The sequence below is a fragment of the Mobula hypostoma genome, chromosome 28, assembly GCF_963921235.1.
Source record: "Mobula hypostoma chromosome 28, sMobHyp1.1, whole genome shotgun sequence".
Taxonomy (NCBI): domain Eukaryota; kingdom Metazoa; phylum Chordata; class Chondrichthyes; order Myliobatiformes; family Myliobatidae; genus Mobula; species Mobula hypostoma.
Genome location: NC_086124.1, coordinates 36776427 through 36802497, shown reverse-complemented (window position 1 = coordinate 36802497; position 26071 = coordinate 36776427). Strand labels below are relative to the sequence as shown.

Sequence of the window (26071 nt, the reverse complement as noted above, 5' to 3'; positions counted from 1 at the left end):
TTTCGATCCTTTTTTAAACAATGGAACAACATGAGCCACTCTCCAATCCTCCGGCACTTCACCCGTAGACAGCGACATTTTAAATATTTCTGCCATGGCCCCCGCAATTTCAACACTAGTCTCCTTCAAGGTCCGAGGGAACACTCTGTCAGGTCCCGGGGATTTATCCACTTTAATTTTCCTCAAGACAGCAAGCACCTCCTCCTTTTCAATCTGTACATTTTCCATGATCTCACTACTTGTTTCCCTTAATTCCATAGATTTCATGCCAGCTTCCTTAGTAAATACAGATGCAAAAAACCTATTTAAGATCTCCCCCATTTCCTTTGGTTCCGCACAAAGCCGACCACTCTGATCTTCAAGAGGACCAATTTTATTCCTTACAATCCTTTTGCTCTTAATATACTTGTAAAAGCTCTTTGGAATATCCTTCACTTTGACTGCCAAGGCAACCTCATGTCTTCTTTTAGCCCTCCTGATTACTTTCTTAAGTATTTTCTTGCACTTCTTATACTCCTCAAGCACCTGATTTACCCCCCGTTTCCTATACATTTCATACAACTCCCTCTTCTTCTTTATCAGAGTTGCAATATCCCTTGAGAACCAAGGTTCCTTATTCCTATTCAATTTGCCTTTAATCCTGACAGGAACATACAAACTCCGCACTCTCAAAATTTCCCCTTTGAAGGCTTCCCACCTACCAATCACATCTTTGCCAAAGAACAACCTGTCCCAATCCACGCTTTTTAGATCCTTTCTCATTTCTTCAAATGTGGCCTTCTTCCAGTTCAGACGATCCACACGATCAATGCCTCTCATTGTCTTGTACACCTCTATCAAGTCACTTCTCATCCTCCGTTGCTCCAAGGAGAAAAGGCTGAGTTCACTCAACCTATTCTCATAAGGCATGCTCCCCAATCCAGACAACATCCTTATAAATCTTCTCTCCACCTTTCTATGGTTTCCACATCCTTCCTGTAGTGAGGCGACCAGAACTGAGCACAGTACTCCAAGTGGGATCTGACCAGGGTCCTATATAGCTGCAACATTACCTCTCTGCTCTTAAAACTCAATCCCACGATTGATGAAGGCCAATGCTCCACATGCCACCTTAACCACAGAGTCAACCTGCATAGCAGCTTTGAGTGTCCGATCCTTCTGATCCCCCACACTGCCAAGAGTCTTACCATTAAAACTATATTCTACCATCATATTTGACCTACCAAAATGAACCACCTCACACTTACTGAGTTGAACTCCATCTGCCACTTCTCAGCCCAGTTTTGCATCCTATCAACAGCCCTCCACACTATCCACAACACCTCCAACATTTGTGTCATCAGCAAATTTACTAACCCATTCCTCCACTTCCTCATCCAGGTCATTTATAAAAATCACAAAGAGTGGGGGTCCCAGAACAGATCCCTGAGGCACACCACTGGTCACTGACCTCCATGCAGAATATGACCTGTCTACAACCACTCTTTGCCTTCTGTGGGCAAGCCAGTTCTTGGAGAGAAGGAGGATGAGGGGTGACTTGATAGAGGTGTATAAGATATAAGAGGATTAGATCGAGTAGACAGCTGGATACTTTTTCCCAGGTGGAAATGGCTAATATGAGGGGGCATAATTTTAAGGTGATTGGAGGAAAGTATAGGGGGTGTGTGTCAGAGGTAGGTAGTTTACACAGAGTGGTGGGTGTGTACCAACACCCTGCTACAGGTGGTGGTAGATACATATATTAGAGACAGCTAAGAAACTCTTAGATAGGCAAATGGATGGTGGTGAAATGGAGGGTTCTGTGCCAGTTAGATTGATCTTAAGGTTGGTTAAAAGGCTGGCACAGCACCATGGACTGAAGGGCCTGTACTGTGCTGCAATGTTCTGTGTGTCACCCCCCCACCCTCATGAGGGAACCCTTCTCTCTCCTCCAAGCCACAACCTCTTGCCCCTCCCCACCTCCCGTCACTCTTGCCTACATCCTGCCCTCCCACACACCCACTCTTGCCCCAGCTCCACTTCTGCCAAACGCCGTTTCCCTCCTCTGCACTCCACTGAATCTGACCCTCCCTGTCCCTCCTCCACCTTCCCCTCCGCACTCCACTGAATCTGACCCTCCCTGTCCCTCCTCCACCTTCCCCTCCGCACTCCACTGAATCTGACCCTCCCTCTCCCTCCTACACCTTCCCCTCCGCACTCCACTGAATCTGACCCTCCCTCTCCCTCCTCCACCTTCCCCTCAGAACCTCTCTGACTAGCACTCACATCCTTTTCCCATGACCTTCCAAGAAAGTTTCCAAGGTACATCAAAGGTGATCGAGGAGATTTTAAACTCCACTCCAGAGTTACAGTCACAGTGTGAAGAGGACGAAGAGCCTGTGACCAGGTGAGCGAGACCCATGGCCCTTCCACATTACACCTAATGGGTCTCTGTGATGGGACGGTGTGGAGGGAGCTTCACTTTATGTCTAACCCTGGGAGTGTGTGATGGGACAGTGTGGACGGAGCTTCACTCTATGTCTGACCCCAGGAGTGTGTGATGGGACGGTGTGGAGGGAGCTTCACTCTGTATCTGACCCCAGGAGTGAGTGATGGGACAGTGTGGAGGGAACTTCACTTTGTGTCTGACCCTAGGGTTGTGTGATGGGACAGTATGGAGGGAGCTTCACTCTGTGTCTGACCCCGGGAGTGTGTGATGGGACAGTGTGGAGGGAGATTCACTCTGTGTCTGACCCCGGGAGTGTGTGATGGGACAGTGTGGAGGGAACTTCACTTTGTGTCTGACCCTAGGGTTGTGTGATGGGACAGTATGGAGGGAGCTTCACTCTGTGTCTGACCCCGGGAGTGTGTGATGGGATGGTGTGGAGGGAGATTTTATTCTGTGTCTGACCCCAGGAGTGTGTGATGGGACGGTGTGGAGGAAGTTTCACTCTGTCTGACCCTGGGAGTGTGTGATGGGATGGTGTGGAGGGAGCTTCACTCTGTGTCTGACCCTGGGAGTGTGTGATGGGACGGTGTGGAGGGAGCTTCACTCTGTGTCTGACCCTAGGAGTGTGTGATGGGATGGTGTGGAGGGAGCTTCACTCTGTGTCTGACCCCGGGAGTGTGTGATGGGACAGTGTGGAGGGAGATTCACTCTGTGTCTGACCCCAGGAGTGTGTGATGGGACAGTGTGGAGGGAGATTCACTCTGTGTCTGACCCCGGGAGTGTGTGATGGGACGGTGTGGAGGGAGATTCACTCTGTGTCTGACCCCGGGAGTGTGTGATGGGACGGTGTGGAGGGAGCTTCACTCTGTGTCTGACCCCGGGAGTGTGTGATGGGACGGTGTGGAGGGAGCCTCACTCTGTGTCTGACCCCGGGAGTGTGTGATGGGACAGTGTGGAGGGAGATTCACTCTGTGTCTGACCCCGGGAGTGTGTGATGGGACGGTGTGAAGGGAGCTTTACTCTGTGTCTGACTTTTTTTTTTACAAAATGTCTTTATTGCAAATTCAGTGCTACAAATGTATACAAACCAGTGACTAACACAAGTACTACACAAATGACATTAAACTAAGATGTTTCCATCTCCATCATTGATGGCGCTGATCCCCCACGGAGCCCAGGCAGTTTCCTCTGCCACCCATTTCCAGGACCCATGGATGGCTGTTTTCGGCAGCCTCAGGTGCACGTTCACAAGGGCATCCTCATCCCTCCGTTCCCCCCTCCTTACCCCTCCTGACCATATATAAATAGGGTGGGACTAAAATATAACCAGAAGGTGAGGAGCAGATATGCCTCACACACTCCATGTGGTACACCATCTCCTCCAACCCACAGAAGTGACATGTGGCTGGGAGATCCATGTACAAACTAAGGAACTTGTTACAGGGCACCGCTCTATGCAGCAGCCTCCATCCCAGATCCCCCCACTTCTCCAACGAGTAGAAGGAGGGTGAGCCACAGTCCAAATCCTGCAGCATTTGGATCCGTGACCTCACGTACGCACGTCAGGACTGCTGGAGCTGCAGATTCCTTAGTGTGTTCTTCTTCTCCTGGTATTCCTGCCATTACCATTGGTTCCCAGCGGTTGGACCAAGATGGGACTCTAGGTCAAGCAACGCTCTCTCAAGCCGCTCAATCTCAGAGCCTCGTCTCTTTGTTGATACCCTAGTGTACTCCCGCCATAGAAACCAGATGTGGGCTTTGCCCACATCCCACCATAGCCGCCTCTCTCTCCGGGTGACCCAGAACACTCGGATCAAATCCCGGAATCAGCTGTCCTCCGGTTGTTAAAATATCAATACCCGGATCCCACCCGAGGTGCGGAGGAGGAAAATTCCATCCGCACGAGGTGATGATCCGAGCATGACACCAGCTGCATGGAGGATGCCGACGCACTGGAGATGTGGGCCCGAGAGATGTAGAGGCGGTGTATGCGGGAACCTCTCCCTATAGACCTTCTCGAGAAGGAGCTGGAGTCAGGGTGAAGATTCCGCCAGGTGTCCACCAAGTCTAAGGAGCTCCTTTAACTTCTTTGCCAATGCTGGGACTCGCTGGAGACCAGAGTGGTCCTCCACCTCGAGGGTACAGTTAAAGTCTCCCTCGAGGATGACACAGTTCCAGAGTCGACGGAACTCAGCAGGATGGACAGCTGACGGAATAGGTGCATCTGCAGTGACCCGCGTCTCAGGGCATACACATTGATAAACTGCAAAGGTACACCATCGAGGCACATGGCCGGGTGCAGCGGTCGGCTGGGCACGACATCTTGGACTCTTACAATTTCCGGCTGGAAGGTTGGGGCCAAAAGGATCACCACCGCACTGGAGTTGGAGCTGAGGTAGCTCATGTAGACCCCTCCCTACCACTCCAGGAGCCAAGTGGACTCGTTCTCTGGGATGGTATGGGTTTCCTGCAGGAAACTCACCGAATATCTCCCATCCCTGAGGGCTGAGAGATTGTTAAATCTGCTACAATTCATATTGAGACTAGCTACAGTGAACGTCATGTCGGGAGGTCACCAGGCGTCAGCACCAGCGCCCTTCCCAGTGAGAGCGGAGACGCCCTCAATCACACGTTCCTGAGAAAAAGCAAGAATGCCCTCTGCTCTCTGGGCCCAAGTGGTGCCAACGCCACCCTGTAACCCGCCATCTCTCGAAGGAGTGAGGCTGCTTCCCACTCTGAGGTCTCTCACCTGGTCATCCAGGAAGGATTTCAGCTGTCGCCTATCCTACCCAGACACAGCATTCCTATTCCATCCATTTCTATTCTCTTTTCATCTGAGGATGACACACAAGGACTAACCTCCTCCTGGATTCCCACCCCCTCCGCTGATACCCCCATGTCTATGTTCTCATCCCAATGGCCCAGTCAGTGGCAGGAGCAGGCCACAGCAACGAGGTTTCTCGCAGGTTGCTGGCGCTTGTTTAGAAGTACAGAAGGGACAAGCAGGGCGGACATTGTTGGGAGTAGCCCATTGGTGAGAGTAGGAGTGTCAGTCTTCAGCACAAAAGAGGCATTGGATCTGGGTAAGTTCCTTTTTGTTTCTCGTTTACTGTTCTGTGTAATAAATGGCTGTTGTGTGTTCTTCATGCCGGATGCTGGGAGTCCTGGGGGACCCCAGAGTTTCCCAGGAAACTACATCTGTGTGGTTTATCCAGCTGCAGCTCCTTGAAGACCGTGTTAGGGATCTGGAGCAGCACCTGGATGACCTTTGGCTTGTACGGGAGAGTGAGCAGATCATCGATCAGAGTTACAGGGAAGTAGTCACTCCAAAGTTTCAGGAGTTGAGTAGCTGGGAGAGACCAGGTTACTGGCACTGAGCATGTGTCTGTGGTGCAGAAGGGAAAGAGAGAGAAGAGGGATGCGGTAGTGATAGGGGACTCAATAGTCAGGGGAAAAGACAAGAGATTCTGTGGACGTGAACGGGATACCTGAATGGTATGTTACCTCCTAGGTACCAGGCTCAGGGACATCTCAGATCACATCCACAACATTTTAGAGAAGGAGGGAGAGCAGCCAGATGTCTTGGTACATATTGGTACCAATGACATAGGAAGGAAAAGCAAAGAAGCCCTGAAAAGAGAATTTGGAGAGCCAGGTAGAAAGCTGAGAAGCAGGACCTCCTGAGTGGTAATTTCTGGATTGCTGCCCCTGCCGTGTGCCAGTGAGGGTAGAAACAGGATGATTTAGCAGATTAATGAGTAACTGAGAAGATGGCGCAGGCTCTTGGATCACTGGGATCTCCTCTGGGGGAGGCATGACCTGTTCAAAAGTGACGGGTTGCACCTGAACCCGAGGGGACCAATATCCTTGCGGGCAGGTTTGTCAGAGCTGTAGGGGAGGGTTTAAACTGATTTGGCAGAGGGGTGGGAACTGGAATGAAGGGACTCAGGATAGGACGGATGGTAAAAAAGCAAAGATAGTGTACAGTCAGACTGTCAGGATGGGCAGGCAGATGATAGGACATAATTGCAGCCATCAGGGTGAGTATCAGTACATGCAGAATCAAAAAGGGTAGCAAATACAGTACTCAAAGTGTTATATTATAAGAAGTAAGGTGGATAATCTTGGCAGGGATGATGTTGTGGTCATCACTGAATCGTGGCTGAAGGACGGTTGCAGTCGGGAGCTGAATGACCAAGGTTACACATTGTATTGAAGGGATAGGAAGGTAAGCAGAGGGGTTTTCTGCTGGTAAAGAATGACATCAAATCAGTAGAAAGACGTGACATAGAATCAGACGATGTTGAATCCTTGCGGGTTGAATTAAGGAACTGCAAGGGTAAAAGGACCCTGATGGCAGTTACATACAGGCCTCCAAACAGGAGCTGGGATGTGGACTACTGATTACAATGGGAAATAGAAAGGGCATGTCGAAGGGAGAATATTATAATTGTCATGGGAGGTTTCAACGTGCAGGTCGATTGGGAAAATCAGGCTGGTAATCAATCTCAAGAGAGTGAGTTTGTTGAATGCCTACGAATTGGCTTTTTTGAACAGTTTGTTGTTGAGCCTACCAGGGGATCAGCTATACTGGATTGGGTGTTATGTAATGAACTGGAGGTGATTAGGGAGTTTAAGGTAAAAGAACCCTTCGGAGGCAGTGATCAAAATATGATTGAGTTCAACTTGAACTTTGATAGCAAGAAAATAAAGTCTGACGTAGCAATATTTCAGTGGATTAAAGGAAATTAAAGTAACATGAGAGATGATTTGCCTGAAGTAAATTGGAAGGAGCTGCTGGCAGGGATGTCAGCAGAGCAGCAATGGCGTGAGTTTCTGGGAAAAATGAGGACGGTGCAGGATAGATTTATTCCAAAAACAAAGAAATGCTCAAATGGCAAAATAGTACAACCATGGCTGACAAGGGAAGTCAAAACTAATGTAAAAGTAAAAGAGAAGACATACAACAAAGCAAAAATCAGTGGGATGACAGAGGATTAGGAAGCTTTTAAAACCCTACAGAGAGTAACTAAAAGAATCATTAGGAAGAAAAAGGTGAAATGTGAAAGCAACCTAGCAAACAATGTCAAAGTGGATGGTAAAAGCTTTTTCAAGTGGGTAAAAAAAAAAGAGAAATATATAGGATCGCTAGAAAATGAGGCTGGAGAAATAATAATGGGGGACAAGGAGATGGCAGATGAACTAAATGAGTATTTTGCATTGGTCTTCACTGTGGAAGACACTAGCAGTACGCCAGGTGAAGAGTGCGAGGGAAGAGAAGAGGGTGCAGTTACTGTTACAAGGGAGAAGGTGCTCAAAAAGCTGAAAGACCTAAAGGTACATAAGTCACCCGGACCAGATAAACTGCACCCTCGGGTTCTGAAAGAGGTAGCGGTAGAGATTGTGGAGGCATTAGTAATGATCTTTCAAAAATCATGGGACTCTGGCATGGTGCCAGAGGACTAGAAAATTGCAAATGTCACTTCACTCTAAGAAAGCAGGAAGGCAGCAGAAAGGAAATTATAGACCAGTTAGCCTGACCTCAGTGGTCGGGAAGATGTTGGAATCAATTGCTAAGGATGAGGTTATGGAGTACTTGGTGACACAGGACAAGATAGGACAAAGTCAGCATGGTTTCCTTAAGGGAAAATCTTACCTGACAAACCTGTTGGAATTCCTTGAGGAGATTACGCATAGGACGGATAAAGGGGATGCAGTGGATATTGTACATTTGGACTTTCAGAAGACCTTTGACAAGGTGCACACATGAGGCTGCTTACCAAGTTAAGAGCCCATGGTATTACAGGAAAGTTCTGGCGTGGTTAGAGCTTTGGCTGATTGGTAGGAGGCTGCAAGTGGGAGTAAAAAGATCCTTTTCTGGTTGGCTGCCAGTGGCCAGTGTTGATCCACAGGGGTCGGTGTTGGGACCACTTCTTTTTATGCTGTATATCAGCGACTTTGATGGAATAGGTGGCTTTGTTGTCAAGTTTGCAGATGATACAAAGATTGGTGAAGGGGCGGGTAGTGTTGAGGAAACAGGTAGGATGCAGAAGGACTTAGACAGATTAGGAGAATGGGCAAGAAAGTGGCAAATGAAATACAATGTTGGAAAACTCATGGTCATGCACTTTGGTAGTAGAAGTAAATGTGCAGACTATTTTCTAAATGGAGAGAAAATCCAAAAATCTGAGATGCAAAGGGACTTGGGAGTCCTTGTGCAGAACATCTTTAAGGTTAATTTTCAAGTACAGTCAGTGGTGAGGAAGGCAAATGTAATGTCATCATTCATTTCAAGTGGTCTGGAATACAAGAGTAGGGATGTGATGGGGAGACTTTATAAGACCTCACCTTGAGTATTGTGAACAGTTTTGGGCTCTTCATGTAAGAAAAGATGTGCGGACATTAGAGAGGGTCCAGAGGAGGTTCACAAGGATGATTCTGGGAATGAAAGGGTTATCATACGAGGAACGTTTAATAGCTCTGGGTCTGTACTCGCTGGAATTCAGAAGGATGAGGGGGGATTTCATTGAAACCTTCCGAATGTTGAAAGGCCTAGACAAAGTAGATGTGGAAAGGATGCTTCCCATGGTGGGAGAGTCTAGCACAGCCTCAGGATAGAGGGGCATCCATTTAAAGCACAGATGTAGGGAAAATTCTTTAGCCAGAGGGTGGTGAATTTGTGGAATTTGTTACCACAGGCAGCTGTGGAGGCCAGTTCATTGGGTGTATTTAAGACAGAGCTTAATGGTACTTAATTGAACACGGCATCTGGGGAGAAGGCTGAGGAGGGAAAAAAGGATCAACCAATAGATGATCAGTTGGCAAATTTGGAAGCTTCTTACAAAGTACACCAGGAAGCAGAATTACTTAATAAGATTACTACCTTACGGTATGAGTATGATTCTATAATGTCCAAGTGTGTTTGAAAACTACTGACACAAGTCAGGCAGAGGTATTTTGAGCTTGGTGAAAAGCCCCATAAGTTATTAACCCATCAGTTAAGACAGATGCAGGCCTCCAGGGCCATACATCGTATAAAGGCGAAAGATGGCTTTTTATTGACAGACCTGGAAAAAATTAATAAGTATTTTGTGGAGTTCTATGCTAATGTTTACCAATCGCAAGGCGGTCCAGACGTTGAAGCTATGGAAGCATTTTTTGATAATCTGAATCTGCCCACGCTGTCAACAGATTCAGTAAATACGCTTGATGCTAATATAAGACTAGATGAGATCAAGAAGGTCATCTCTTCCCTCCCCAATAATAAGGCAGCGGGTCCAGATTTAGCGTGAAATTCTTCAAAGTATTTGGTCCAGAATTGTCACCTCTGCTCTTACGAATGTTGAATCACTCTAGGATAGCTTCCAGATTGCCACCCACTTTATGTAAAGCTAATGTTTCTCTGGTTCCAAAACCAGGCCGTGATGCTGAGGTGGTTTCGCTGCTGCCCACTGAAACCAAAATTCTTGGGAAAGTTCTGGCCAATAGGTTAAGGGAATGCGTTTGTTCTATTATTTATCCAGATCAAACTGGCTTTATACCAGCTAGATGTATGTATTTTAATTTGCGTTGTCTTTTCAATATTTTACATACAAAACATGCAGAAGAGGCTGCAGTCATTTCATTAGATGCGCAATGTGTGTTTGACCAAGTGGAATGGCCGTATATGATGTTTGCACTTAAGAAATTTGGATTTGGACCATCTTTCATTAAATGGATTGAGATAATTTATTCACACCCATCTGCTTCTATTATCACTAATCAGAATACTTCCTCCCCTTTTGCAATTCATCGTGGGACTTGTCAAGGCTGCCCCCTTCTCTGTTTTTGTCTGCAGTTATCATTGAGCCATTGGCTGTTAGCATCAGACAGGACCCTTTGATATCTCCCATTGATATGCTGGGACATAAAAATCACCTTTCGTTATACGCTGACGATGTCCTTTTATACATCTCCAGCCCACAAGCATCAATATCCGCCCTTCTGACTCTATTTAATAGTTTTGGTAGTTTCTCAGGTTTCTCTATTAATTGGGATAAGAGTGAACTAATGCCAGTCACTGCAGTGGTTAATACAGCGTATTTACAGTCCATTCCCTTTAAAATAACCTATGATCATTTTTCCTGTCTTGGTGTGACTATTACAAAAAACCCAGATGACCTTTTGCAAGTGAATTGGTGAAACAAAGCTGAGCAGGTTAAACGCAGTATTGACTTTTGGAAAACCCTTCCAATTTCTTTGGTGGGGAGGGTTAACGCAATCAAGATAATTGTACTGCCACGATTTCTTCATCTTTTCCAGTCAATTTCATGTTTTATTCCTCTGTCATATTTTAGCAATTGGATTCAATTATTATACCCTTCATTTGGAATTATAAAGCCATTAGAATTACTAAAAAGCACTTGTCAAAGCCTAAGGAAGCAGGTGGTTTTGCCCTACCGGACGTTAAAATGTATTACTGGGCTGCTCACCTATCCATTCTCGCATGGTGGAAAAAGGCCCACCCTCTACCTCAGACTCGTGCCCAGCATGGTTACTCATAGAGCAAGTGCTTTGTAAGAAGACTTCCTTACCAGCTCTCCTTAATAGCCCCACTGCAGTTAATAAGTCACATTTCCGTAACAGCTTCGTGGTTGGCAGCACTATAAGAATTTGGAAGCAGATTCAACTACACATTAAGGCCCCAAAATATTGACACTCCGATTTGTGACAATCATTCCTTTTTGCCTGGTCTGAATGATACTGTTTTTTCTACCGGGAAACAGAGAGGCATCTGTAGTGTAGGTGACCTATATATTAATGGAAACTTTGCCTCATTTGCTCAGTTACAAGCCGTTTACAATATCCCTGCACCTAGTTTTTTTAGATATTTACAAATTCGAGTTTATGTTTGGAAATATATACCTAACTTAGAAGTTTCAGACAAACATGAGTCCCTGGAGGCAATAAATAAATTTGATCCTGTTACTCATTGTGCGGTATCCTATTTTTATCAGATCCTACATAATGGAGCTCGGGTGAATACTGCAGGTTTTAGACAGGCATGGGTGGATGAATTGGTCATAGAACTGACAGAGGAGGTCTGGGATGAGTGTTTAAAGAGTAGACATGATTGTTCAGTCAATGTCAGACACAGACTTATACAGTTTAAAACGTTACATAGACTCCATTATTCCAAAGAAAAGTTGCACAGTTTCTACCCTGATGTTTCACCAGTTTGTAATAGATGTAAATTTGTGAACAGTAACTTGTCACATTTATTCTGGTCATGTTGTAAGCTTTATGCATACTGGAAAAGTACTTTTCACTGTTTCTCTGAGGCTTTTGGGAAGCGGTGGGAACCAGACCCGCTCATAGCCATCCTTGGAGCAACAAGATCCCTATCTTCAGCCAATAAGTATGAAAAAATGGCTGTATCATTTGGAATGGTGATGCTAAGAAGTTAATCCTGCAAATGTGGAAAATGGACTCTGTGCCTACGTACAGACTCTGTGGCTGAGAGAACTGGCAAATACTTTACATTTGGAGAGACTGAGACTATGTAATGAGGACAGAGGGGACATCTTTGAAATGATATGGAGCCCTATATTGGACTTTCTCACGGGGTAGGGACTGAGGGTTTTTGCTGCAGTGCACCTCTGCCGTGTATGTTTACTTTTGCCTTTATATTTTTCTCACTTTTGCTGCTCAATATTTAATTAGATTATGTTATGGTTGTGTTTTTTGTGGATGTGCTGTATTTTTTTTGATTTTTTTAAAATAAAAATAATTTTAAAAGGATCAACCATGATTGAACGGTGGAGCAGACTCGATGGGCCAAATGGCCTAATTCTGCTGCTATGTCTTATGGTCTTAACAAGTCTCGGCACGCTAGACCAGCATAGGGAGACTAGTTTCGGCTGATGCTTTGCACTCTCAGAGGTTAGAATAAACTCTCTGATCTCCTCAACATGGATCAACAGGGACTTCTCAGGAGGGCTAAGGATACCCATCGTCTCCCTCTGCACCCTCACTACACATAGAGCCTCCATCTTCCTCTCCTTGTGTTCTAGCAGATGGGACAACTTCAAACCTATGCTGCTCACCCCCTGGAACTCCCTGTGAATCAAACGAGAAACGTATGTAGTGATGTCCGCTGTTAAATTCCTGGAGCGAGTTTGGAACTTCCGTTTGCCACAAATCCTGTCAGTGCTGCCCCAGCGTTCTGGGTCCCGAGAAGCAGAGAGACGTTGCAGATGGTGCAGACTCCCCTTAACCAGCTGGAATGAAGAGGAATCTTATGTGGCAGTAGGAAGGCACTCAGCACTCGACAGTACTTTTTGGCATGACATCTGAATCACATCGACACCCACACTGAACGAGAAACATGACAACACAGGAGAGAGAGATGCTGCCCTGATGTTAGTAGGGGAACAACAGTGTTTCCTTTCCTGCTCTCAGAGTGAAACCGTTTCCATGCCAGGAGCTTCACTCTGTCTGACTCCGGGAGTGTGTGATGGGACGGTGTGGAGGGAGCTTCACTGTGTGTCTGACCCCGGGAGTGCGTGATGGAACAGTGTGGAGGGAGATTCACTCTGTGTCTGACCCCGGGAGTGTGTGATGGGACGGTGTGGAGGGAGCTTCACTCTGTGTCAGTCTCCGGGAGTGTGTGATGGGACGGTGTGGAGGGAGCTTCACTCTGTGTCTGACCCCGGGAGTGTGTGATGGGACGGTGTGGAGGGAGATTCACTCTGTGTCTGACCCCGGGAGTGTGTGATGGGACGGTGTGGAGGGAGCTTCACTCTGTGTCTGACCCCGGGAGTGTTTGATGGGACGGTGTGGAGGGAGCTTCACTCTGTGTCTGACCCCGGGAGTGTGTGATGGGACGGTGTGGAGGGAGCTTCACTCTGTGTCTGACCCCGGGAGTGTGTGATGGGACGGTGTGGAGGGAGCTTCACTCTGTGTCTGACCCCGGGAGTGTGTGATGGGACGGTGTGGAGGGAGCTTCACTCTGTGTCTGACCCCGGGAGTGTGTGATGGGACGGTGTGGAGGGAGCTTCACTCTGTGTCTGACCCCGGGAGTGTGTGATGGGACGGTGTGGAGGGAGCTTCACTCTGTGTCTGACCCCGGGAGTGTGTGATGGGACGGTGTGGAGGGAGCTTCACTCTGTGTCTGACCCCGGGAGTGTGTGATGGGACGGTGTGGAGGGAGCTTCACTGTGTGTCTGACCCCGGGAGTGTGTGATGGGACGGTGTGGAGGGAGCTTCACTCTGTGTCTGACCCCGGGAGTGTGTGATGGGACGGTGTGGAGGGAGCTTCACTCTGTGTCTGACCCCGGGAGTGTGTGATGGGACGGTGTGGAGGGAGCTTCACTCTGTGTCTGACCCCGTGAGTGTGTGATGGGACGGTGTGGAGGGAGCTTCACTCTGTGTCTGACCCCGGGAGTGTGTGATGGGACGGTGTGGAGGGAGCTTCACTGTGTGTCTGACTCCAGGAGTGTGTAATGGGACGGTGTGGAGGGAGATTCACTCTGTGTCTGACCCCGGGAGTGTGTGATGGGACGGTGTGGAGGGAGATTCACTCTGTGTCTGACCCTGGGGGTGTGTGATGGGACGGTGTGGATAGAGCAACACACAGAGAAAATGCTGGAGGAAATCAGCAAGCCAGGCAGCATCTATGGAAATGAATAAACATTTGACATTTTGGCTGCGATTCTTCTTCAGTATTGAAAAAAAAGATGAGAAGTTAGAGTAAGCAGGTGGTGGGGGTTGGAAGTACAAAGTTATAGGTGACAGGTGAAACTGGGAGGGGGGCTGGCTTGTGAAAGAGATAAAGGACTGGAGAAGGGGGAGCCTGATAGGAGAGCACAGAAGACCATGGAAGAAAGAAGGGGGTAAGGAGATAGGAGGAAAACAAAAATATGGAATGCTGAAGGGGGTGGGGGGCAATTACCAGAGGTTTGAGAAGTCGATGTTCATGCTATCAGGTTGGAGGCTACCAAAACGGAATATAAGGTGGAAGACCCTGAGCTATCAGCTTCCCGGCTCTTTACTTCACCCCTCCCTCTCTCCCGCTTTCACCTATCACCTACCATCTTGTACTTCTTCCTCCGCTCCCCCCACTTTGTTCTAACTTCTCATCTTTTTTGCCATTGCTGATGAAGGTCTCAGTCTGAAGCGTCGACTGTGCACTCTTTTCCATTGTTGCTGCCTGCCCTGCTGAGTTCCAGCGTTGTGTGTATGTTGCCTGGGTTTCCAGCATCTGCAGTGTAGTGGGAGCTTCACTCTGTCTGGCCCCCGGGTGTGTCTGATGGGACACTACGGACGGACCTTTAACTACTGGTCAACTTTGATCAGTTTTTTCCTTCCGAACCAGCACTCCGAATCATGCCCTGGACCTGGAGGCTGCTAGGAACACCAGTTCAATCCTTGAGGAGTTACAGACTCTGGGATCTCAGTTCATCGGCGAGTTGGACAGTGGGGCCAACATCTCAGGTAGGCCTGCAGGCGTTTGTCTCGGACTCGGAGTGGCTGCATTTGACCTGGTTGGGGGGTGGGGCGTGAGTGAGTGTGTGTGTGTGTGTGTGTGTACGTGTGTGTGTGTGTATGTGTGAGTGTGTGTTTGTGTGAGTGTGTGTGTGTGTGTGTGTACGTGTGAGTGTGTGTTTGTGTGAGTGTGTGTGTGTATACTTGTTTATGTGTGTGAGTGTGTGTGTGTGTACGTGTTTGTGTGTACATGTGTGTGTGTGAGTGTGTGTGTGTGTGTGAGAGAGTGTGTGTGTACACAAACTGTATAGGAGTGATACAGATCTGCAGGAGCCTCCCCTCTATGTGCCTACATCCAGGACATATTCAGGGAGCAATGTCTCAAAAAGACCACCCCCCCCCCCCGCTTCACCCAGGGCATGCACCCTTCTCTTGTGACCATCAGGGAGGGGGTACAGGAGCCTGAAGGCCCACACTCAGTGATTCAGGAACAGCTTCTTCCCCTCCACCATCATATTTCAGAATGGACATTGAACCCATGAACACCAACTCCCTACTGTATTGCCACGTACTGCTGTCGTACAACAGCAAATGTGACAGCATATGCTGGTGATATTAAAGATGATTCTAATGTGAAGGCAAAGGGGAAGAAGCTGTTCCTGAATTGTTGAGTGAATCCACTACGTGAAGGAGAGAGAAGGAATGAGTCAGGACAGTGGAGTGAGGGAGGTGCAGGCGGGGGGTGGAGGGGAGGAGCGGGAGAAAGAGAGAGAAATAGAGAGAGGTGGGGAGACAGACAAAAAGGAGTCATAGACGGAGAGGCAGAGGGAGAGATGAAAAGGAGACGGTGAGACAGGCAAAGACAGAAAGGAGACATGGAGAGAGGCAGAGGGAGAGAGAGAAGGCAATGGTATTGTACCAGGGTCTTGGAAGGTAGGGGCAGTGGTGGTGAGCTGTGGTTACACAGGCCATTCACCCATCTCTCTCTCTCTGTGCCCCCTTTCCACCCTTCCAACAGCAGATGCCCGGATGGCCTCAGTCGTCTCGGAGAACGAGGAGCTGCGGGAGAGGCAGTGAGTAGACGTGCATCTCTCCATCTTGTCAGAGGGAGGGCAGTGGTCTGAGTGTTTGGATAGTCGGGCAGGGGTCAATCTCACATGAAAAAATCCATAATGTCTGTGCTGGATGTAACTTCACAATGTCCATTTCCTTTTGTTCCCTGCACAATGGGAATTCTGACATGTCTATCCATGGCCTCCTCTACTGTAAAGATGAAGCCACACTCAGGTTGGAGGAACAACACCTTATATTCCGTCTGGGTAGCCTCCAACCTGATGACATGAACATCGACTTCTCTAACTTCCGCTAATGCCCCACCTCCCCCTCGTACCCCATCCATTATTTGTTTTTATACACACATTCTTTCTCTCTCTCTCCTTTTTCTCCCTCTGTCCCTCTGACTATACCCCTTGCCCATCCTCTGGTTCCCCCCCCCCGCTTGTCTTTCTCCCTAGGCCTCCTGTCCCATGATCCTCTCATATCCCCTTCGCCAATCACCTGTCCAGCTCTTGGCTCCATCCCTCCCCCTCCTGTCTTCTCCTATCATTTTGGATCTCCCCCTCCCCCTCCCACTTTCAAATCTCTTACTATCTCTTCCTTCAGTTAGTCCTGACGAAGGGTCTCGGCCTGAAACGTCGACTGTACCTCTTCCGAGAGATGCTGCCTGACCTGCTGCGTTCACCAGCAACTTTGATGTGTGTTGCTCCAGCACTACCAAGCCTGTTTCTCGCTAACGCCAGATCCCTCACCGGGTTACTGGCTAGGCTAAAGGCTGACCTGTACAGACCAGCACTACCAAGCCTGTTTCTCACTAACGCCAGATCCCTCACCAATAAGGTGGATGAGATCAGAGTGAGAACCATTTCTCACTGTGCAACTGTCATCACGGAGACCTGGCTGAACCCAAACGTACCTGACGCTGTCATCGAGCTGGCCGGCTGCTCTGTTCACAGGGCCGACCGCACGAAGGACTCCGGGAAGAGCGGGGAGGAGGACTGTGTGTCTATGTAAACAATAATTGGTGCACAGCCGTGAACATTGTGGATAAACACTGCTGCACGGACTTGGAGCTCCTCGCGGTACGGTGTAGACCGTTCTTTCTCCCGAGGGAATTCACGACGATAATGATTACGGCTGTATACGTTCCCCCGCAAGCTGAAGCTAAGTCAGCAAACGTGATAGCGCCAACAAACAGCTCATGGCTCACCCAGACGGAGTGATCATTGTAGCAGGGGACTCCAATCACACAGATCTTAAACTGGTCTTGCCCAAATTTTACAAAAATGTGAATTTCCCGACACGAGAAAATAACGTACTAGACCAAGTCGACACAAATATTCCAGGGGCATTCAAAGCGACCCCACCTGCACACCTAGGACAATCAGACCATATTTCCCTCACACTGACCCCAGTTTACAGACCACAGATCTGCAGAGTAAAACCAACTATCAAGACAGTACATGTGTGGTCTGAGGAAGCCACCCCAATGCTACTGGGCTGCTTGGACAACACAGATTGGGACTTGTTTGCAAAGGGAGTGGACCTGGAGGAATATGCTGGTTCAGTCCTAGGATATATTAAATTTTGCACAGAAAATGTAATAACACAAAAGACAATTAAGCTGTTTCCCAATCAAAAGCCATGGATTAACAGTGATGTGAGGGAGCGCGATGCAGCCTTCAGGTCAGGAGACAAACAAGCCCACAGTGAAGCACGGGGGAATCTCCACAGGGGCATCAGGGATGCAAAGCGCAAATACAAACTGCGCACTGAAAATCAGTTTGGTAACAACAACCCCCGCAGTATGTGGAAAGGCATCGAGGCTACAAAACCAATAATCTGCTGCCAGATGACGACGCCACACTGCCTGATGTCCTGAACGAGTTTTTTGCCCAGAGGGAGGAGGCTGCCCCACTCATCCACCCACCTGACGATGAGTCCACACGGGTCCTTAAGCAACATCAGGTGAGATCCACCCTGGGGAAAGTGAATGTGAGTAAGGCAGCCGGCCCAGACGGAGTGCCCGGCCCGGTACTGAGAGCATGTGTCGACCAGCTTGCTGAGGTGTTTACAAGTATATTTAATCTCTCACTGCAACAAGCTGTTGTTCCAACATGCCTTCAAACCTCCGCCATCATCCCAGTGCCCAACAAATCAGCTGTGAAGTGCCTGAATGACTAAAATGACTGTCGCCCTGTAGCGCTGACACCCACAGCCATGAAGTGCTTTGAGAGACTTGTGCTCTCACACATTAGGGCTATAATCCCCCCCTAATCTGGACAAACACCAGTCTGCCTACCAGGCAAACCGCTCCAGAGGATGCAATCACAACAGCCATCCATACTGCTCTGGCTCACTTAGAGGAACCGAACACTTATTTGTTATTTGTGGACTTCAGTTCTGCATTTAACACAGTCATCCCCCATAAACCGGTCAGCAAACTGAACACTCTTGGCCTTGGTTCCTCCCTGTGTTCATTGGTCATGGACTTTCTCACAGACTGACCACACCAAGTCAGAATTGGTAAGCACACCTCCACCACCCTCATCTTACAAATTGGCAGCCCGCAGCGCTGTGTGCTAAGCCCCATGCTCTACCCACTCTTCACACATGACTGCACCCTCATGTACACCTCCAACTCCATCATTAAATTTGCAGACGATACCACAGTGGTCGGCCTGATCTCGGACGAGGATGAAACAGCCTACAGGCTTGAGGTGAATCATCTGACTGAGTGGTGTAAGGACAACGACCTGGTCCTTAACACTTCTAAAACAAAAGAGATGACCATCGACTTCAGGAGATCACAGGACAGAGTACACACCCGCCTCCGTATACATGGAGAGGTACCTAAAGTCCCTTGGAGTTATGTTGTCAAAACTGCTGACATGAACACCAACACCTTGCTGCTTGTAATGAAGGCACAACAAAGAGTCTTCTTCCTCAGAAAGCTGAAACAGGCCAAACTCCCACAGAAGCTGTTGCTTAACTTCTCCAGAAGCACAATTGAAACGATCCTGACCAACAGCGCCACCGTGTGGTATGTCAGCTGCACAGCCGCTGAGCGACAAGACCTGTATCGCCTGGTGAAGGCAGCCCAGCGAATTGTCAGGATGGAGCTCCCAGAACAAGTGGTGCTCGATGTCAACGTTTAAGAGAAGTTGGATAGGTACATGGATGGGAGGGCTGTGGAGAGCTGAGGTCCGGGTGCAGGTCAATGAGACGAAACAGATTAAATGGTTCAGCACAGACTAGAGGGGCCAAAGGGCCTGTATCTATGCTGTACTTCGCAATGACTTCATGCTCTTCTCACGTCCGCTCTTCCCCCTCGTCACCTGCAGGATGCTTCTGGAGGGTGCACGCCGCTCGTTGCTGGCCCGGGTGGAGGAATTAGTTCGCGCACGCACTGAACTCCGCGAGGAGGTGCGGAGGCTGCAGGAGAGCAGCACTGCCCAAGAGCTGCGCATCAGCCAGCTGGGGGCAGCACTGAGCAGGTGGGTGAGGGAGGGGCCTGGGGCCTGTGTTGGGCAGTTTGGTACCGTACTATCCGCTGGGTGAGGGGCAGGACCAGGATGAGAGGGGACATTGGGATTGGGGGGGGAACTGGGGTGAGAGGGGACATTGGGATTGGGGGGGCTGGGGTGAGAGGGGACATTGGAATGGGGGGCCCCTGGTGAGAGGGGACATTGTTTGGGACGGGGCCATGGGAGTAAGAGGCGGCGACTGAGATAAGGGATGAAGTCCAGTCTCCTAATGTGTGGGCGAGTGTTAATGGAGAGGAAGGGAAGGTTCTGGAGGGAGGGAGTGAGGAGAGAGGAGGGGTCTTGGAGGGTGGTGTAAATTGGAGTTGGTAGGGGAGGGGAGGGGGAGGGGGAGGGAAAGGGGCTGACAGGAGCGGATTGAGTAGGAGAGGGTGAGGGGCTAAAGGAGGAGTGTTTGGGTCAGCAGGGGAAGGGCCAGAGGGAGTGAGGGAAAGGTGGGAGACGAGTGAGGGGGCACTGATCATCTCTTCTGTCTCCAGGGCCGAGGCGATGAACAAGAGCCAAGGGCAAGAGGTGAATGTATTTCCATCCACTACCAGTACAAAACTCCCTCCGTACTATCTCCCCACCCCACCCCCGACCTATCTCCCCCCGCGCCCCACCCCCGACCTATCTCCCCCCGCGCCCCACCCCCGACCTATCTCCCCCCACGCCCCACCCCCCACCTATCTCCCCCTCCCGCTACTCGCCCCCTTTCTACTCTCTCCCCCATTACCGCTCCCTCCTCCCACTGCATTACTATCCCCCCCCACCCATAAAGTATCTGCCCTGGAGATTTTTCCTTTAGCTATTTGATCCCTCATTTAATCCACCCATCACCACAGGACCCGTCCCAAATGGGGCGCTTCACCCGGGCCGAGATGTCGCGCGTCCTCACCGAGCGTAACCTGTACAAGGAGCGTCTGATGGAACTTCAGGAGGCCCTTCACCGTAGTCAGCAACTCAGGTACCAAGAGTGAGCTCGGGGAAGTGAGCCTGGTTACGGTTACAGAGAAAGGGAAAGCAACAACAGAGTGCAGAATAAAGTGTTACAGTTACAGAGAAAGGGCAGTGCAGGCAGACAATAAGCTGCAAGGGTCACGACGAGGTAGATTGTGAGGTCAAGAGTCCATCTTATCATACTGGGGGACCATTCAATAGTCTGATAACAGCGGGGTAGAAGCTGTCCTCGTACTGGGGGACCGTTCAATAGTCTGATAACAGCGGGGTAGAAGCTGTCCTCGTACTGGGGGACCGTTCAATAGTCTGATAACAGCGGGGTAGAAGCTGTCCTCGTACTGGGGGACCTTTCAATAGTCTGATAACAGCGGGGTAGAAGCTGTCCTCGTACTGGGGGACCGTTCAATAGTCTGATAACAGCGGGGTAGAAGCTGTCCTCGTACTGGGGGACCGTTCAATAGTCTGATAACAGCGGGTTAGAAGCTGTCCTCGTACTGGGGGACCGTTCAATAGTCTGATAACAGCGGGGTAGAAGCTGTCCTCGTACTGGGGGACCGTTCAATAGTCTGATAACAGCGGGGTAGAAGCTGTCCTCGTACTGGGGGACCGTTCAATAGTCTGATAACAGCGGGGTAGAAGCTGTCCTCGTACTGGGGGACCGTTCAATAGTCTGATAACAGCGGGGTAGAAGCTGTCCTCGTACTGGGGGACCGTTCAATAGTCTGATAACAGCGGGGTAGAAGCTGTCCTCGTACTGGGGGACCGTTCAATAGTCTGATAACAGCGGGGTAGAAGCTGTCCTCGTACTGGGGGACCGTTCAATAGTCTGATAACAGCGGGGTAGAAGCTGTCCTCGTACTGGGGGACCGTTCAATAGTCTGATAACAGCGGGGTAGAAGCTGTCCTCGTACTGGGGGACCGTTCAATAGTCTGATAACAGCGGGTTAGAAGCTGTCCTCGTACTGGGGGACCGTTCAATAGTCTGATAACAGCGGGTTAGAAGCTGTCCTCGTACTGGGGGACTGTTCAATAGTCTGATAACAGCAGGGTAGAAGCTGTCCTCGAGCCTGGTGGGACGTGCTCTCAGGCTTTTGTATCTTCTGCCCGATGGGGGTGGGGGTGGGGGGGGAGAGAATGTCCGGTGTGGGTGGGGGTATTTGATCACACTGTCTGTTTTACTGAGTCAGTGGGAAGTGTAGACAGAGTCCATGGAGGGGAGGCTGGTTTCCGTGATGTGCTGAGCTGTGTCCACAACTCTCTGCGGTTTCCTGCGGTCCCGGGCGGAGCAGTTGCCGTACCGAGCCATGATGCATCCGGATCAGATGCTTTCTGTGGTGCATCGGTGAAAATTGGTGAGGGTCGACGGGGACATGCTGAGGAAGTAGAGGTGTTGGTGGGCTTTCCTGGCCATGAAGTCTTTGTGACCATCATCATCATTGTGTGCCACGACGTATGACGTGTTGTTCTTGGCAATTTTTTCTACAGAAGTGGTTTGCCATTGCCTCTTTCAGGAGAGTGTCTTCACAAGACAGGTGACCCTTCCCCAGCCATTATCAATACCCTTCAGAGATTGTCTGCCTGGCGTCAGTGGTCACATAACCAAGACATGCACCAGCTGCTGGTACGACCATCCACATGTCTTCATGTGACCCTGACGGGGAGGCTAAGCAGGTGCTACAGCTTGCCCGAGGGTGACCTGCAGGCTAGTGGAAGAAAGGAGCACCTTGCACCTCCTTTGGTGGAGACATATCTCCACCTCGCCACACAACCAGGGCAGGCTGTTGGTGATGTTCACACAGAGGAACCTGGAGCTCAGTATCACTGATGTAGGGAGGAGTGTGTGTACTGCTCCCCTTCCCGAGCTCATAACCAGCTCTTTGTTTGGAAAATAGGATTCAGAGGCAGAGGGTCACCACAGTGAGGGCTTGATGAATGGACAAGAGAGTGCAGTGTGAACACCAAGGTCAAATGAAGAGGGATAAATGAGGACTGAGAAGACTCAGCTCAAAGCATCGGCTGCTTATTCCTCTCCATAGACGCTGCCTCGCTTGTTCACTTCATTTTGTGTGTGGTGTTGATCTGCATTTCCAAAATCTCATGTGTTAGATGACAGGGTAACAATTCTGAATTCTTGCCCCCACCTCACCCATCTCTCTCCATCGTCCATCCACAGGGTGATGCGGGAGCAACAAGCCCAGAGTCCGTCGGGAAGGTCCACGCTCTGGGATCGGTGAGTAACAGACTGGGTTTCTGACCCCTCCCAACCCCCACACCAATCCTCGGTAAGGGACTGACCCAGGGATAGGGAGAGGGGATCTGTGCACGGTGCTCCCGGGGTGGGTCTGACCCAGGGATAGGGAGACGGGAACTATGCACGGTGCTCCCAGTGTGGGACTGACCCAGGGATAGGGAGACGGGAACTGTGCATGGTGCTCCCGATGTGGGTCTGACCCAGGGATACAGAGACAGGAACTGTTCACGGTGCTCCCAGTGTGGATCTGACCCAGGGATAGGGAGACGGGAACTGTGCAATGTGCTCCCAGTGTGGGACTGACCCAGGGATAGGGAGACGGGAACTGTGCAATGTGCTCCCGGGGTGGGTCTGACCCAGGGATATGGAGACAGGAACTATGCACGGTGCTCCCAGTGTGGGACTGACCCAGGGATAGGGAGATGGGAACTGTGCACGGTGCTCCCGATGTGGGTCTGACCCAGGGATACGGAGACGGGAACTGTGCACGGTACTCCCGGTGTGGGTCTGACCCAGGGTTACGGAGACGGGAACTGTGCACGGTGCTCCCGATGTGGGTCTGACCCAGGGGGTTACGGAGACAGGAACTGTGCACGGTGCTCCCGGTGTGGGTCTGACCCAGGGGGTTACGGAGACAGGAACTGTGCACGGTGCTCCCGGTGTGGGTCTGACCCAGGGGGTTACGGAGAGGGGAACTGTGCAGGGAATGACTCCTGTCTTTACCTTTTCCACAGGTTTCACCGTCTGCTGGGACTGTCCCAGAAACGGGACGACCTCCCCTTGGAACCTGCAAGACACGCACTGATGCTGCCAGGCCTGGAACTGGTCCCCCGTCAAAGGAGGGGGAGAACACTGGGTGTGAAGTTGATCGAGTGAGTCTCTCTCTGCCTCAGCCTGTTCACTCAGACTATGCTGGGAAACTGGACAGGCTTCTAATTTCTCTCTCTCTCTCTCTCTCTCTCTCTCTCTCTCTCTCCCCCCTCCCCTCTCCACTACCCTCTCTCTTCCTCCCCACCAGCCCTCTCTCAGACCCCCACAGGGACCGGCAGAGGGAGAGCTGGCGTCACACCAGGTCCTACATCTGGGAGCACCATGGACGAGCTCAGCTCCAGGGTTGGAGTCTTCCCGTGCAGGTCAGTACCGAGGTGGGGTCAGGTGGGTTACTGAGATTGGTCCATGGCATAAGAAAAGGTCAGAACCCCTGCTCTACCTTTGGTAGCGTTTAGACCTGGCTGTCACGGACCACAACAAGAAGAGCTGCCGCAGAGCAACACACACAAAGTGCTGAAGAAGCTGCTGATGAAGGGTCTCTGTCTGAAACGTTGAGTTCAAGTTCCAGTTGAACTGTGCGCATGAATATAGCCAAACAAAGCAGAGTTGTTCCGCCAAGGTGTAAAACGCATTCCCAACAGCACACAGCTTGTATCGTTACAATAGCAGAAAACGTAGTCGCAAAAACATGTATAGCCCCAGCTCCTGAGTGGCATGGCCTGTAGTTGTCGGCACTGAGCTTGTCTTCCAGGAGCGAACACTGGAGGGCAGCACCAACCCAGTGCTCCTGTGGAGCCCCCTGCTCTCTCCCTCCCCACCTCTCATCGACTCGTTATTCCACTCCACACTGTCGATACTGGCTGACTTGTTTGCGTGTGTTGTGGCAGACTAGATGGGCCAAACATGCTCCCTATGCTCTCTACCGCTATCCAAGTGCCTTTTAAATGCTGTTATTGCCCTCGCCTCAACCATTTCATCTGGAAGATCATTCCATATTCAGGCCAAAAAGTTCCCCTCGGATCCCTATTGAATCTCTTTCCCCCTCTCACCTTAAACCTGTGCCATGGTCCATGAATTTAATATTTCAGTAATAGTATCGGACATAGGAGCAGAATTAGGCCATTCAGCCCATGGAGACTACTCCACCATTCCATCATGGCTCATCCCCAATCCCACTCAACCCTATACACCTGCCTTCTCACCATATCCTCTGATGCTCTGACCGATCAGCTTCCATCTTAGATATACGCAAGGACTTGGCCTCCACCACAGTCTGTGGCAGAGCGTTCCACCGATTCACCACTCTGGCTAAAAAAAATTCCTCCTTACCTCTGTTCTAAAAGGTCACCCCTCAATTTTGAGTCTGTGCCCTCTAGTCCTGGAGTAATATTGTGAGTATATTGTTTGATTAAGCGTTCTTGTTTGTTTAAATAATTAATTACGGGTAATACATAAAAGTAAGTGAATTGCATACATCGTACCACATCGTACATATGTGCCTTGCTTAAAGTAAAAACAAAGTTAGCACATTCTGGACTCCCAACTTTTTCTTGGAATTAGTTTTATGTTTCAGAGTTGTAAATATAACACTCTGGTTCTTGATTGCCCAGCCCTGGGGATAAAGACTGCTCATTCACTCTATCTGTGTCCCTCAGGGTCAGAAAGGATGTATTGAAACTGGAGATGATTAACAGCCCATGGTATTATAAGAAAGGTTCTATCATGGATAAAGCAGTGGCTGGTCGGCAGGAGCCAAACAGTGGGAAGAAAGGGAGCCTTTACAGCATCCTTAAGTAGGAAGGTGAACAGCCAGAAGTCGTGGTCCATGTAGGTACCAATGACATGGCTAGGATGAGTGATGCGATTCTGCACAGGGAGTTAGGTGCTAAGTTAAAGGGGAGGGCCTCGAGTTGTGATCTCAGGATTGCTACCTGTGACACATGCTAGTGAGGCCACTTTCAAAGCCAAGATTGGACTCATAAGCCACTTGAGAGCCCATAAGTAGATCAACAGAACGAAGACCATCATCCTCGATCTCGAGGGATAGCCATGACGACGAGGCCAGAACTAGGAAGATAATACAGTTTAATACATGGCTAAAGAGTTGGTGTAGGAGGGAGAACATAAGGTTTCGGGATCATTGGGCTCTCTTCCAGGGAAGGTGGGACGTGCACAGAGGGGATGACTTGCACCTGAAACAGTGAATTGAATTGACTATTACTTACATCCTTCATATACATAAGGAGTAAAAATCTTTATGCTACGTCTCTATCTAAATGTGCAATGTGCAATTTATAGTAATTTATAATAAATAGTATGTACAACAGAACAGCCAATATAACAGAAATACAGTTGTATCAGCACCAGTCTGATGGCCTGGTGGAAGAAGCTGTCCCGGAGCCTATTGCTCCTGGCTTTTATGCTGCGGTATCATTTCCTGGTTGGTAGCAGCTGGAACAGTTTGTGGTTGAGGTGACTCGGGTCCCCAATGATCCTTCGTGCCCTTGTTACAGATGTCTTTGTAAATGTCCTGAATAGTGGGAAATTCACAACTACAGATGCACTGGGCTGTCCACACCACTCTCTGCAGAGTCCTGCGATTGAGGGAAGTACAGT

The 26071-nt window shown here is 49.6% G+C and overlaps 1 protein-coding gene across 1 annotated transcript in view; it reads left to right on the top strand.

Moving 5' to 3' along the window:
* LOC134339113 (C-Jun-amino-terminal kinase-interacting protein 3-like) overlaps positions 1-26071 on the top strand; it is a 74445-nt gene that overhangs the window by 25012 nt on the left and 23362 nt on the right. Inside the window, 9 exon segments of the mRNA XM_063035436.1 lie at positions 2290-2386; positions 14784-14902; positions 15912-15966; positions 19294-19446; positions 19974-20007; positions 20319-20440; positions 22607-22663; positions 23419-23556; positions 23703-23817. Of these exon segments, the coding sequence (XP_062891506.1) occupies positions 2290-2386; positions 14784-14902; positions 15912-15966; positions 19294-19446; positions 19974-20007; positions 20319-20440; positions 22607-22663; positions 23419-23556; positions 23703-23817 (890 nt within the window).